This window comes from Asparagus officinalis, chromosome 6 (genome assembly GCF_001876935.1).
Source record: "Asparagus officinalis chromosome 6, Aspof.V1, whole genome shotgun sequence".
Lineage (NCBI taxonomy): Eukaryota > Viridiplantae > Streptophyta > Magnoliopsida > Asparagales > Asparagaceae > Asparagus > Asparagus officinalis.
The window spans coordinates 13,294,620-13,310,603 of NC_033799.1; the positions used below are offsets into that span (position 1 = coordinate 13,294,620).

Here is a 15,984-nt window from a genome sequence, read left to right on the forward strand (position 1 = left end):
AAAAAATAAAAAATAAAAAATAAAAACAATTCAAGTTTGTGTTTGAAAACAATGATACAAGAAAATTACCTCAAGATAATGCAACGTGATAGAGATAGACAACTTCTTTTGCATCATATAAGAGATCGAACCCGCCATTGGCCGAAGGATTCATTGTGAACTCAGTGTTTGATGATGTGTTCAATTTTTTACATTTTCATGTGTTTGCAGTTGGTAAATGTATCTTAATGCAAATTTAATTTTGGGTTGAAAAATAATTGGTGTAGAATTTATATCATTTTATCACGTAGCCTAAACTTTCCTAGTTCCCTCATATCTCACTTCCTGATCATTGGGGGTTTTTTTTTTTGAGTAAAACGGTAATTTTCATCCATGTTTAGTCTATACTGAGCACACTTTCTCTCAGAACCGGTCGCATGCGATCACCGATTCTGAGCCGGTTCAAAGTTGTATTCTGCGGGAGGCAAAATTGGAACTTTACCCCCCATTTGATGGCTCAAAACCGGTCACCGCATGCGATCGGTTCTGATAGGATGTGTAACGGTCTAGACTTAAATCTTTATTGATGGATCTAGACGGTTAGATACACAAGTAGAAGTCTATGCAAGAGGTTTTGATACATGTATTGTGCAAAATAAGGGTCAGTTTGGACATTTCAATGTTTCTTGTACGCAAAACACGCCCATGGGTGCAAGGTTCTAATAGGACTCCTATTCGACTAATTACTAATACATCAAACCTAGATGTTGGGAGCCTCTAATGATTTGGAGGACTAAATAACCAAATACTGTAATTGTGAGGCACTAAAATCAGAGTAACTCTTCAGTCGGGTTGGATTTCCTTCCAACGAAACCCAATTGAACTTGAAATTACAAACGTACCCTTATCCCCGCTCTCACAACGCACGAGACAAACTATAAATAGCCACGTGTACATAACTCCACGCGTCACTACGTTATTGGCTCAATTACCTCATTACATGTAGTCGCTCGATTTTTCTCCCGAAAGTAATAACTAGAAATAAACCCCTCGGTTTCCCTCCCAATTCTCGAGCTCTCCATCGAGATCTAACCTCCAAAAACCCTAACCCGAGCCCTAATTCGAGCTCGCTAATGCAATAATCATGAGGTCTTTCATTCTCCTCATCTCGATCCTCTCTCTGATCGCGATCCCCACCGATTCCGCGGTCTCAAGCATCGATCTCGGATCGGAATGGCTAAAGGTCGCCGTCGTCAACCTCAAGCCCGGACAATCCCCGATCGCGGTTGCAATCAACGAGATGTCGAAGCGCAAGTCCCCCGCCCTAGTCGCCTTCAACTCCGGCGACCGCTTAGTCGCCGAGGAGGCCGCCGGACTCACCGCCCGGTACCCTAACAAGGTCTATTCCTCTCTCCGTGACATGATCGGAAAACCCTACGCCTACGTACGCGAAAAGATCGAATCTTTGTACCTCCCTTTCGATCTGGTCGAGGATTCGAGAGGCGCGGCCGGGATCAAGATCGATGACGGCGTCACAATCTACTCGGTTGAGGAGCTGGTTGCAATGATTTTGAGCTACGGATCGAACCTAGCGGAGATGCACGCCAGGGTTCCGGTTAAGGATTGTGTTATTTCGGTCCCGCCCTTTTTTGGGCAAGGGGAGAGGAAGGGGTTGATGCAGGCGGCGCAGCTGGCGGGGATTAATGTTCTGGCATTGATTAATGAGCATTCGGGTGCCGCATTGCAGTATGGGATTGATAAAGATTTCTCGAACCAGTCGAGGCATGTGATTTTTTATGATATGGGATCGAGCAGTACTTATGCGGCTTTGGTGTATTTCTCAGCTTATAATGCTAAGGAGTTTGGGAAGACGGTTTCAGTGAATCAGTTTCAGGTGAGTCTTTGCCTTTGTTATATGATTAGTGTTTATATGCGAATGGCTCACTTTCTATTTTAATAGAGAAAATTCCAGCTTGCAAATGTCATTAGAAACATCTAATGCAGTTCAAACGTATATGTCTGTTAATTATTTGTGCGAATACTTAGTGTTATATAAGTAGCAGTTAGCAGTGCTATAGAAGATATCTGAAGATATAGTCATATTTGATAAGATAGTTGAACTTTGAAGAGCTAATTAAACAACTATTTGGTCATTAAGAGGCCTTATCAAAAGCTAACGCTAGAAAGTGAGCACTTTTGTCATTTGTTTATGGCAAGGATGCATAGGTGATAAATGAGATCAACATCATAGATCCAAAGGTTTCTGGAAGTTATTTAATCTATCATTCTTTTAATCCGTGAATGATTGGCTGAACTGTAATGAATACTTTCAAATACTCAGTTGTCATCCAATGGACTACTGATTGTAAAATTCACTCAACCTTTCTTTTGGAGCTCTATCAATTTATCCGTTGTGTTCCAGAGTTGACTGGATCTGGTAGAAAAAGAGAAAGGTCGTGAATAACTACAACCATAATGATGAGATATGTCTCATGGGATATCAATTGGAAGGCACAGATTGAGTATCCTTTTATGCTGGTTTCATGTGGGAATAAATTAGGATTGACCGACTATGGAATATATTTGCATCTGATAAAAGAAACTTGCCTACCATACATGGCATTGTATCAGGTTCTTACCTGTCATGTGCCTTTCGTTAGGTCTTAGGTAGCCTCTACTCTCTAGCATCTTGGGCAAATCACTGAATTTGGATGGAGGAATATACTATGTTGATACTTTATACTTAACCAAACAGAGCCCTTGAGGACAAGGAGATAATATACGTAAACTATATAATATGTGATTGTTATCTCAAGATTCTCAAATGGGCGTGAAAGGGGGAAAAAGGTATGAATTATATATTATGGTTGAGAGATATCACATACAAAGAATCAAGTTCGAATTAGTTTTTCATGGGATTGGAATTTAGTGAAAAAAGCTGTGTCAAGGCTTTAGATAACTTTTTTGACCTATCAATAACTGGTTGTAACTTATAAGTCATGATTATGTAAGAGGACAAAAATAAAACACGGTGTTAGATCACAAATTTTTATGTGAATTTGGAAGATTTGAGGAATCAAACTAATGTGCAATTTAATTATATTAAAGCAACAAAACTAGATGGTGACATATAGTAAAAACTTGGGTGATTAGTAGTGGGTAGCTAGACTGGTGGAACTCATGTAGAGCTGGCACTGACTGGTTGGAACTAGCCATGTGGTCTGACACACTTAGCAAAGAGTTCTGCAGGCTAAACAATACTTGTATTTGAATTTGTAGTCTTAGTATTGTTTGGTTTAGCCTTGAACTGATTGTTGGAAAAAAACACATAGATGATTGTGGTCAAGAAATTTATTTAAATATAACAGAAGAGAAAGTTCATATTTTTGTTTCATTGTGTTCTATTTCTTTTGTCATTTACTTATCATCTATCAAAGGCTGCCAAGAATCATCCTAATCATTTGTCCAGCGGAAGCTTATATTTAGGAGCATTATTGACATGTTGTACATATTTATATGCTGTATTTTTGTGCCTTTCTCAAGATTTTCCCTTGATGATTTGTGTGGTCAATTTTTCCTACTGATGTACAGTAAAATTCTCTCTACTTTTCCTTTAAGGTCTTGATTAATGTTAGTAACTCAAAGTTTGGTCCTTAGCAAATTTGGTACCTAATAACAAGTTGAATTCTGACAGGTTAAAGATGTTAGATGGAATACTGAACTTGGAGGTCAGAAGATGGAATCCACTTTGGTGGAATATTTTGCTGATGAATTTAATAAAAAATACTGAACTTGGAGGTCAGAAGATGGAATCCACTTTGGTGGAATATTTTGCTGATGAATTTAATAAAAAATTGGGAAATGGTGTTGATCTTTGGTGGAATATTTTGCTGATGAATTTAATAAAAAATTGGGAAATGGTGTTGATGTAAGGAAGTCTCCGAAGGCGATGGCTAAATTGAAGAAACAAGTTAAACGAACCAAAGAAATCTTAAGCGCAAACACAGCAGCACCAATTTCAGTTGAATCGCTGTATGACGATATTGATTTCAGGTAGGAAGAATGTTGATTACCTTCAGATATTATACTTAGAAGTTAATTTTATTTATTTATGGTTTATACGAAATTAGTTTCAAGGTTGCTCTGTATTATGCTGATTCACTTAGTAACTTCGATACCCAAACTCTTCTAATGCGCATTTTTGGCATGTTTTTTTCTGCTTTGTATCCTCTCACCTTGAGACACTTAACACTTAAAAGCAATGTTTTAAATGTCGGATGTCGGGTTCCTGTCGGTTGGCCAAAATTCATGTCGGATAGCGGAAATCGGGGATATATCGGGGGCATGAAAAAAAATATCGGATTGCCATATCGGATAGGTTGATATAATATCATAAATAGAATCTTCACATACATGATAATTATATTGTCTAAACATATGAAAAAGTACATAACTTATTGATGTTAAGATCACTAACCAATTGTAGACACCTGATTTCCGAGTCGGGTTTTTCAAACTTGACCCAATAAGCTTAAAACCGCTTTTTCTGAAATTTGGCCGATATTTCTTGGCCGCAATGGCGCCCGACATACCCGATATTTTCCGACATGTCCCCGACATGACCTCAGAAACGCAATACGCATTGAAATGAAGGATATCGTGACGGCTAGAGTATAAAACCGTCATATCGGCCGCCATGTCGGACATGGCGGCCGATATTTAAAACACTGCTTAAAAGCTACCAGAATATCTTTTCTTTATCACATTGTTGCAATATATTTTTCAAATGATAATTTGGAGAGATCATTTTTTTGATCAGAGAGGTCCTAATTGTTGGGGATAACATGCATGTGTGTATGCATGTGTTTGTGGTTTATTTGGTTTTGCATGTCTGGCAGTGTTTGATGTCGAACCAAACGCCTGGTTGTGTTGAATGTGCTTCAGATTCTTGGTCGTACATGTATTTCTTATGTCAATTTTTAAATTAGTAATGAGAACTTCATGTTTCTACTTTCTGTTTTATTTTTTGGCTATATTTTATTGCTTTTATCTTCTGAAGAAGCTTCCAGCCCTGAAAGCTGAATCTTTAAGTGCCGGTTTGCTCCTGGTTTTACTTCCCACAACATTTTTTTGTTTTTTTTTCTTTGGTCTGAGCGAGGACAATTTGGCCTCCATGCTTACTGTCCTGTTTGATGTTCAAAACTTTTGCTTGGTGTTTCCTTTCTTCCAGAAGTAGCTGGTGTTTCCTTTCTTCCAGAAGTAGCTATGCGAATTACTAGGTTGCATCATTATATGCAATCTAGGAACTAGAAAATGTTTTTTATGTGGAAGTTAGTCAATTCTTGGAATTCTGGATTAACTATTTGCCCTTTTTCTTAAATGCAATTTTAAAATTTATTTCTGACTTTTAGAAACTAGACAAGATCAGAAGATCCCCTCAAAAACTTAGTTGACTGGGGTTCGTGAAGCATGGTGTCTATGTTGTGTTACTGCAGTCTGCATCCTCCTTGTATTATATTTTCTCTGCATCCTCCTTATATTATATTTTCTCTTGAATTTCCAAGCTTGTTATTTTTTGAGGTAAATTTGTGGCATATTTTGTTTATACCAATTCGGTTCTGATTGTGTTTCCTATCCATTTTTGTCTGCCAGGAGCTCAATAACTCGTGAGAAATTTGAAGAACTTTGTGGGGATTTGTGGGAACAAGCCCTTGTTCCTCTTAAGGAATTACTCAAGCACTCTGGCTTGGGGGTTGATGATCTTTATGCAGTTGAGCTGATTGGTGGAGCAACTCGTGTGCCAAAATTACAGGTTACACTGATTTTGCAATTCTTTGGACTATATATCTGTCTTTCTCGTTTTAGTATTGCAAGATGTGCAATAATGTTTTGATTTACATTATTACATTGCTTTAGCTTTGTCGTTTTGCAACTCATCAAACTAGATCTCTTCCACTACTGTGGCAATACTTTCTTGGAGGCACTATCATGTATTGTGGATTGCATGTTCACTGAAGTTTAAATGTCTCAATTGCTCTTGTTTACCTTGTTTTCTGAAAGAAACATTTCAAAATTTTTTTGGTGTGTTCCTGTATATATCTATCTATGAATTTTGTTTTTTTTCTGCAGATTAGTATTTCTAGAACTCTTGTGTGTCAAATTATAAAGAAACAGTTCTTGGTCCATGAGAATGTAAGGGTTGGTAGCTGACAGTTAAAGCCTTGTCATTCAAATTGAAAACTCATAAAATATCATTTGATTAAGGCATGTTTTAAGTATTTAAGCTCTGTTTGCTAGGACTCTAGATGGACTAGGGCCTGTAGTTTTGACTTAAGAACAAATCTCAGAAAACTTAGGATCTTCACTAGGAGCTTTGGATGTTTTATTTTGATACCATCATATGTTTATCTCATTTACTGTATTTTATTATTGTTTTAAGCTTATATGAACCGTGTAGTAATCAAATTTGAGTGAACATTAATTGACTTAGTTATTTTATTTCTGATGCATCAAGAGATTTAACTATGCAAATGACAGTATATTTGTATCTATATAGATCACCTGATCACGTAATATATTTTTAGTCCTGCCATCTTGCAAATTTTTAGATTCATGTTATGTTCAAGGTGACTTTGGTATGTTGGTATTTGAGTTTAAAGACTTCGTGCATAATATTTTCATGTCTGGTAGTTTGTAGTTATGATTAATATGCTCTTGAATGGAAGACAGATACATCAGGCAGTTCAAATAAAAGGTTGATAGGGTTGTATTTTATCAGCTCTGTTGCCACATTGCTCATTCTTTTGTAACTTCTTGCAGGCTAAGCTTCAGGAATTTCTCGGAAGAAAAGATTTAGGCAAGCATCTTGATGCTGACGAAGCAATTGTTCTTGGTTCTTCATTGCATGCTGCTAATTTAAGTGACGGAATTAAGTTAAACCGTAAGCTGGGAATGATTGATGGTTCTTCTTATGGCTTTGTGCTTGAACTAAATGGCACAGATCTTGTGAAAGATGAGAGTACAGAAACTTTACTTGTACCGCGGATGAAGAAAATGCCCATTAAGGTCAGTATCTTTTTGTAAACATTGCTTTGGGTTCTCCAGACGTTTCTAGTTTAGATTAACTTGTGGGCATATAGTTTTTTGCTTACCTAATTGACTAATTCTACTATTTACTTTCAGTTGTTTAGGTCTATCAAGCATACCAAGGATTTTGAAGTTACACTCAGTTATGACAGTGCAAATGAATTGCCACCAGGATTTCCTTCTAATAACTTTGCACAGTTTTCAGTATCTGGTCTGACAGAAGCCAATGAGAAGTAAGATAATGTTCAATTGATATTTCTAATGTTTATATATGTGAAGAGGATAGTGCTTAGATATAATTTTTGTCTTGGTTAAGATATCCAGCGTAAGATGTTTATGCTGCTTTTCTGTGTTCTTTTTTAGGTATGCAACTCGTAATCTCTCCGCCCCCATCAAAGCAAATTTGCATTTTTCTCTTAGTAGAAGCGGAATCATTTCTTTTGATCGAGCTGAAGCAGTGATTGAGATAACTGAATGGATTGAAGTTCCCAAGAAAAACAAGACTTTAGAGAGTAACATTACTAACATTCTTAATGTCTCTAGTGAAGCAAACCCTGAAAACAACTCACAGAACAAACAAGAAAGCTTAAATGTTGAGAGTGAGACAGATAATTCCACCAATTCAAATCACGAGGGGCAAGATAGTGTTGATGTCGCTACAGAAAAGATATTGAAGAAGAGAACCTTTAGGGTTCCACTGAAGGTATAACTTGAAACATAAGATTCATATGGAATGTTAGTACTCTGTCAGTTAAAGTGGCCAACCGATATAAATTAATTGCGTGTGATGTGGCTAATTAATCACCATTGTTGTTATTTATTTATTTATTATGGTGTAGATAGCAGACAAAACATCAGGCCCTGGTACTATTCTTTCGAAAGATTCCTTTTCCGAAGCTAAAACTAGACTGGAAGCACTTGACAAGAAAGATGCTGAAAGAAGGAGAACTGCAGAGCTAAAAAATAATCTAGAAGCATACATTTATTCTACAAGAGAAAAGGTTTGCAATTATCTTTAACATGTAATTGAGTTGATTATATATGATGACTGTAATATTTCGTCCTCTATAGACATAAAACAGTTCAGAGCTATGTTACCCACGTACTTCTATAAGGAATCCGTACCCTACCGGACACGTACCCAACACTTTTCCGTACCCAAACTTCATGGACACTTCTTGAATATATGCATGCATTTATTATAGCATGTACTCATTATACGATATATCTGTTAATTTAAAACACTTGTCAAACACTTCTTGGATGTATAACTTACACTTAACATCCGTTTCTTGAAACTAGTTGGATAGGGGTCGGGTTTGTTTTAGTCCATACCCAAGTTCAAAACTATATAGTTAAAGGGTCGTTTGGATGTCTAGTAAAAAAAGTGAGTAGTTTCCAATTTATGATAATCAATATGATAAAAGAAACTTATAAATTTGATCGGAATTTTAATTCTAATGGCACATGAAGCGAAAAAAATGATCTCATGTACATTATTAATTCTATATGTTTGTGTGTGTGTTTTTTTGTGTTTGTGTGTGTATGTATGTAGCCGTGTCCTCATACCCTACAATTTATATTTTTGCCGTGTCTCGTACCCGCACCCGTACCACTACCAGTACATGTATCCATGCAACTTAGGTTCAGAGTTAACACATACTTTTACCTGGCAATAAGTTATTATATGATTTTAGTTGTCTATCGTAGATCAATCGATAATTTATAGTACACATTGATTTACATATTATGATCTTCTTGATGTTCAAAATTGAAATTCGTTCTACTCTATCTGGGGAGATGCACTGTTCAAACTCTTTCTTCAAAATTCTCCAGCAAAGTTTTCTTTTATTGTATGTGCGTCTTGATTCTAACTCTTGCTCTGCATTCAGAAGTTTGAGTTTCTACTAAGTGATCAATGTAAAAAAGGAATTTTTTCTAAATATATATAAATATCACCATTTTACTTTCCTTGTTTTAGAAAATTAGGTTTTGACTTTCAAGTTATGATTTATTTCCTTGTTATTCAATATGTTTTTGTCAGCTTGAAGATGATGAAGAAATTGTGAAAGTCTCAACAGAAAAAGAGCGCCAATCCTTTGCAGATAAACTTTCTGAGGTAAGCTTTTATAAACAGTGAACTGAATTTTGTATAAACGTGCAAGCAAAATAAAAATGAAAATTGCAGGTTATTAGGGAATGTCTGCTTTCGATAAAATGTATTTTAAGGTTCACTTGTCATGAAATGGACTATTCTAAAAGTTATTGACACATGGCAATTAGTACAAGTTTTATGATATCCATGATTCGTTTGTACAGGTGCAAGAATGGTTGTATACTGATGGCGAAGATGCTGCAGCAAGTGAATTCAAAGAACGCCTGGATTCTCTGAAAGCAATCGGCGACCCAATATTTTTCAGGTTACCCTTCATTTTTTTAGTGTCAGTGATGTTAGACATGACATGGCACGTAGTTTGATCTGTTTTATACTTTCTGCAGATTGAAAGAGTTAACTGTTCGTCCGGTTGCCAGCGAACAAGCTCGATTGTACATTGGTGAGCTTCAAAAGGTACGTATCCTATGGAAATCATGCGGCATGTACTATTTCTATATACATGGACTTACATATAGTTAGGAAAATTAGGTACCCATATAAATAATTGTTGTCTGGGCTCTACTATGACACAACAGATTCATGTTGGATACTTATGTTTGATTAGCATAAAACTTAATGATCATGAACATGTATTACAGACATCACTTCCAGAAAGGATAGCAGGAAATCTGCAAGATGTATTTTATTTAAATGGTGACGTATGAGACTAAATAAATGCCAAACCTTGAAAGTTCGATCAATTGATCAGACCATGAAGATAGTATTCAAGTTGCTAGACCCTTTCATATTAACTTTAGTGCTGAATCCACGAGGCTTGTGCTATTTTTTGTATATGAATTACAATTAGTTTGGGACATCTAGATAACATGTTAATAACGTATTTAGGCTCCAACTATTGTGGCTGGAATAATTGGGGTTAACTGGATTGTTGCTCGCTGCATTTATCTCCTAATTGGACCTTCATGTCTATATTTTATTTATACCTATATATTAATTGCTTTGATGGCTGATCACACAACAACCACCACCACCAAACCTTTATCCCAAATGTTCAGGGTCGGCTACATAAATCCTATTTTTCCATTCCATCTGTTATGGGTCTTCTCCTCCGTTAAGTTAGTCCTAATTATATCCTTCTTAATTGCTTCTAACCAAGTCATTCTAGGTCTACATCTAGATCTCCTGGCCCCATTAACTCTAATATTATCGTTTTTCCTAATCGGTGCACTAAGGGGTCTCCGTTGTACATGACCAAACCATCTTAATATATTCTCTCTCATTTTATCCTCAATAGGAGCACCCTCTAATTTACTACGGATGCACTCATTTCTTATCATATATTTTAATGTATATCCACAAGACCATCGCGACATTCTCATTTCTGCTACACCCATTGCTTGGATGACCAATCATGTAATTAAATACTAATTAAATTGCTTGTCACTTTTAATTTTAATGCTTTTCGTCAATTGACATAACAGATTTTGGGGGCATGACATAAAAACATCTTGATCATTTACATATGATTACTTACGGAAATGAAATTTTGTGACTTGTCGGGCAACCTGTATTGGGTTTGACAGTTTGTTCTTGAAAATATATTAAGTTGTATTAAAATAAATACAAACATGCATTTTAAATTGATTATAGGCGTTAGAAGTGACTAATAATCCAATTAGTATTTCATTACACGTTGGTCATCCAAGCAATTAAAACATAGGTATGGAAGTCCAATTAGGAGATAAATACAATGACAAATTATCCAATTAGCCCAAATAATTTAAGAAGAATAGTACAAAATCTACCTTATAGTACCATATTGAAGTTGTTGATATATGAGGTGTAATAAGGAATGCTAAACCTTGAAAGTTTGATTGATCAGTGAGAACCATGAGCATAATATTCAAGTGGTAGGTTCTTTCACAATTATTTTGTTGCTCAATTGCTCAAACTAACCAACCATTTTAACATGTCAACAAAAAGCTTAATTAAGTAGTTTTTTCAAATTTGTAATGTAACTGAAGATTCTTTTTAAATTGATATGCTTCTCATTGTGTATGGAGAACTGCAATCTTTTTTTGTCAAGAAACTTCTATATATGTGAGTACTGTCAGTGGCAGATCCACAATTTTATTTAGAATCTACATAGACTATTTTACAATTTTATCCTCCTTACTGGTGTCCTACTCTAATCCTAATGGGGTCCTGAGTAGTGAATACAAGTAACTAGAAATATCTATAATCTATAATGTAGGGAGCTGAGTTGCGTTCTGTGACACTGCTGAACACTATGTCGCTCCATCACTGAGTGCCTTAGTGGAACGGGATCAACCCTGATATATTAACTATACTAAGATAAATTAATTCCATTATATCAAGACCATGAGATTTCATGTAAATGGATAAGCAGAATTATTTGTCAACCTTGGCATGGAGTCTCACTGCTTCGCTCACAATAATTGGAGGTTCAACCACCTGTTGAATCTGCAGATTATTATCAGAACAACTCGAAACATGCAAAATATTTTAAATTAATTCCATTATATCAAGACCATGAGATTTCATGTAAATGGATAAGCAGAATTATTTGTCAACCTTGGCATGGAGTCTCACTGCTTCGCTCACAATAATTGGAGGTTCAACCACCTGTTGAATCTGCAGATTATTATCAGAACAACTCGAAACATGCAAAATATTTTAAATTAATTCCATTATATCAAGACCATGAGATTTCATGTAAATGGATAAGCAGAATTATTTGTCAACCTTGGCATGGAGTCTCACTGCTTCGCTCACAATAATTGGAGGTTCAACCACCTGTTGAATCTGCAGATTATTATCAGAACAACTCGAAACATGCAAAATATTTTAAATTAATTCCATTATATCAAGACCATGAGATTTCATGTAAATGGATAAGCAGAATTATTTGTCAACCTTGGAATGGAGTCTCACTGCTTCGCTCACAATAATTGGAGGTTCAACCACCTGTTGAATCTGCAGATTATTATCAGAACAACTCGAAACATGCAAAATATTTTAAATTAATTCCATTATATCAAGACCATGAGATTTCATGTAAATGGATAAGCAGAATTATTTGTCAACCTTGGCATGGAGTCTCACTGCTTCGCTCACAATAATTGGAGGTTCAACCACCTGTTGAATCTGCAGATTATTATCAGAACAACTCGAAACATGCAAAATATTTTAAATTAATTCCATTATATCAAGACCATGAGATTTCATGTAAATGGATAAGCAGAATTATTTGTCAACCTTGGAATGGAGTCTCACTGCTTCGCTCACAATAATTGGAGGTTCAACCACCTGTTGAATCTGCAGATTATTATCAGAACAACTCGAAACATGCAAAATATTTTAGTCTGAAATCTCCATTTGTGCATAGGCCTATATTCTGAAATCTCGATTTGTCTTAGTTTGGTCTATATAGTTCGAAGATTTATCTTCCAAGTAGCATAGGTAGCTTATTAGGTTTATATATACAATCCTTCATAAGAGCCTTGTTATATTCTTCAATTGAAACTAGTTTTTACTCTTTCTGATGATGACGTCATTAAATGGCTTGCATAGCCATCACCTAGCTATTATCTCATATACAAATCTTGGTTCTTTAGGGTGTGTTCGGATGTTCGGGTGGGTGTTGGATGGAAGTTAAAGTGAAATTTCATTTTAATCTTGTTTGGAAGTTTTTTTTTGAGGGGTTAGAGGATGGAATGGAAGACTAAATTTTCTTCTATTTTACTCCCCTCCAATTTGGGGGTAGAGAATGGAATGTTCCTTCCCCCCCCCCCCCCCCACCCACCCAAAAAAAAAAGGAAAAAAATTGGGCGGTAGAGGATGGAATGGAAATCTGAATAAAATTTCACAATATGGTAGGACAATTATACCCTTATAATATTAAAATCAATGGCTAAGATATACCCTCATCTTAATAATATGTAAGGGTATTATGTGATTTTATATATATTCACTTCACTCCCCTCTTCTTTATTAGAACTCCCAAACAAGGTAAAATAAATTTACTTCCGTTCCACTTACAAAACTCCTAAACAACATTTTATTTTTCACTCTTCTTCCCTACCTTTTCTTTCCATCATTTACTTTCCGTCCCTTCCCTTAGTAAACTCCCAAATAAAGTGTAACTAATCCTTTTCTTTTGGGTGCTCCTGCAGATTGTAAGTAATTGGGAGGCGAACAAACCTTGGCTTCCCGAGGATAGAATAGATGAGGTATGTTCTTTTGCCTTAAAGTTATACATGTTATCGGGTAGTGTGAATTGGTAATAGGTAAATTGGTTACATTGAATTCTTAATAGATGGATTTAATCAAAGCATTGATTTGGCTTTAGATATGTGATTTCATAACCAGAAGTAAACCTGAAAATTTCAGGTTCTTAGTGAGGCTGAGAAGGTCAAAGGTTGGCTAGAAGAAAAGGAGACCCTACAGAAAGGGTATGTTTTCTAATGCTCTTAGGAAGACTACTTTTTGGATATATTTCTTCAAGTTATTTACTATAACCTATTAATTCAGAATGTAAATTGAAGTTGTCTTTCTTATGCTGTAGGCTGGCATTTTACACTTTCAAATATTAGCTTTCCTTGTTTTGTTATTCGTGTTGCAGTGTCGTTTTTTATATTTTGTGTAGTTTATACACTAGTTTATTTCACATCACATGAACCTCGCGGGGCCACTTTTTTGTATGTTCCTGATGGACTTAGTCTTTTCTTTCTTTTTGCAGGAAATCCGACTCAGAGACGCCGGCCTTCACATCGACAGAAGTGTATGAAAAGCTCTACAAACTTCAAGATAAGGTAATGTATTCTACTTTGGAATTTTTAACTATAAAGCCCTGAAATCTGCCGTATTTTTAAATTTACCCCCCTAAGTCTATAGCCTAAGCTTTTTTATTTTTTCTTAAAACTTTTAACAGAGATAAGATATTTCATGTTCTCTAAATCATAATGTCCTAATATTTTAAAAACCGGAAATAAAAAGAGAGAAATACTAAAACGTTTTTGTCATGCTGTAGGTTTCAAGTGTCAACAGAATCCCAAAACCAAAACCAAAGGTTGAGAAACCACCAAAGGAAGAACCTCAGAAGAAGGAAAACACCACCAATGCCACCCCTGATAGTGACGATAACTCGAAGACCTCTTCCAATGAGTCCACTACTCAAACAGATCAGCCTACAGATGAAAATTTGACCAAAAATGATCGAGAAACCGAGCCTCACGATGAACTATGATTTAGTTCTAGCAGAAGCCAAGAATATTCAGATGGCATAGGCAAATATCATCACATCTCTTGTTAACCCCAGTAGTCTAGAAGGATTAAAGCTTTTGCAGGCAACAATTTTGTCACGATGATTGAGTTGGTCTAAAATGCATCATTTAGTTCTTAAAATATCGAAGAATGCAGAGTAGAGGGCGAGGTTACTATAGTTTCGTTTTGTTTTTACGTGGATTAATTATGAACCCCTATTTATTCAGGGGTTATTGTGTACACTTATAATCATTTCAAAGTATATAAAGTGAACATCAGCTGTTGCGTTAATGGTCATCCGTTTGCATGTCCTCTTTGATTCCTCCATCTGCTACGTCCTTGCAAAACATATTTACCCTTTCGATTATGTTTGTTTCTAGTACTGGCTTCGGTGCGTGTAAGAAAAATTTAAATTTTTGTGTGAACCTTGCTATATCTGGAATGTTTTATTTGTATGATAGCATAAGTAGATAAACGTACGAGTAAAGTTCATGTGAATTTAAGTGGATAGAAGCTATGGTTCATCAACTTATCCATTAATTTTACGTTGAGATTCTTGCTAACATTTGATACACACCAAAATAATCTCAATGTGTTGCACGAATCTCAAAGTAAGATTTAAGGGATAGAAATGATGGACTGTAGTTGAGAACATACCTCGTGCATGCATCATTTATGAAATAAATAAATGACTAATCACAATTTGAGTTCAATAATTTTCTTCATTTGATTGCCAATATTTAGCGTCCCAAGCTACAGTGTGTCTTATTCGCAGATTTGCATCCCAGGATGATTTGAATCCTCTTTACTGTCATATTTGAAACGGAGTTGCTATAATATTTAAGATGACTTCATTCTTTCCTAACATAACCAACATTATCATCTTATACAAATTTCATCAAGTCAAACTTCTGATTCAAAATGAATCATATTAATCATCCGTTGGGTCTATACAAAGCTAAGTACGACGCGGACCCAATAATGAAATACTGATCGATCTCAATAGAAGTGATATCTTATTAATTAACTTTTTTCATTCCATGACTCTGAAAAAAAAAGAAAGAAAAAGAGAAAGGAAAATAAAAAAGAGAACATCTCCGACTAACTCATGGAAGCGCCTATCTCTTTAGACGAGAGATGAGGAACAAAGCGAGCGTGGTGATCAAATCCAAATCATTCTCGTCCTTGGTCAAAGGATCATCTCCCCCTCCCCCTTCAGCGAACAAATCGCCACAATTGTAAGCACGCCCCCTCACCTCACTAATCCTCGACAAAGTATCGGAATAGTTCCCTCTATTGAACTGATCTACGGCTCCAACAAGGAGATCGATCTGGGAGCTATAAACCTCGTCCAGGCACATTTGCAGCGTCTCCTTCGTGTCCGCGCTGTAGTTTCCGTTCTTGATCATGTCCTTGATTCTTGACCTGGTCCCGGTCGCATTGTTCAGGGAGAGCTGGGCGCCGATGAGGCCTAGTTCTCTGGGGCTGGCGGTTTCGCTTTTGGGGTTTGCTTGGAG

At 36.0% G+C, this 15,984-nt stretch overlaps 1 protein-coding gene across 2 annotated transcripts; it reads left to right on the plus strand.

Annotated features, from left to right (window-relative positions):
* LOC109844241 (heat shock 70 kDa protein 17) lies at positions 1,017-14,764 on the plus strand. Of its 2 annotated transcripts, XM_020413207.1 has the most exons (15): positions 1,017-1,873; positions 3,674-3,730; positions 3,857-4,032; positions 5,632-5,791; positions 6,799-7,044; positions 7,162-7,298; positions 7,429-7,768; positions 7,905-8,066; positions 9,110-9,184; positions 9,385-9,485; positions 9,565-9,634; positions 13,378-13,434; positions 13,595-13,656; positions 13,944-14,016; positions 14,235-14,764. In XM_020413207.1, exons 1-15 carry the CDS (start codon positions 1,124-1,126, stop codon positions 14,448-14,450), a joined length of 2,682 nt encoding a protein of 893 aa, XP_020268796.1. In that variant the 5' UTR covers positions 1,017-1,123; the 3' UTR covers positions 14,451-14,764. The 2 variants fall into 2 exon arrangements, with proteins under 2 accessions (XP_020268796.1, XP_020268798.1); XM_020413209.1 differs by lacking the exons at positions 1,017-1,873; positions 3,674-3,730 and adding an exon at positions 3,778-3,800.

Coding starts and splice junctions, on each gene's coding strand:
- LOC109844241 (XM_020413207.1), top strand. CDS start 1,124: ATGAGGTCTTTCATTCTCCTCATCTCGATCCTCTCTCTGATCGCGATC. Junction 1,874..3,673: donor TTTCAGTGAATCAGTTTCAG/GTGAGTCTTTGC, acceptor GAATTCTGACAG/GTTAAAGATGTTAGATGGAA. Junction 9,635..13,377: donor ACATTGGTGAGCTTCAAAAG/GTACGTATCCTA, acceptor GTGCTCCTGCAG/ATTGTAAGTAATTGGGAGGC.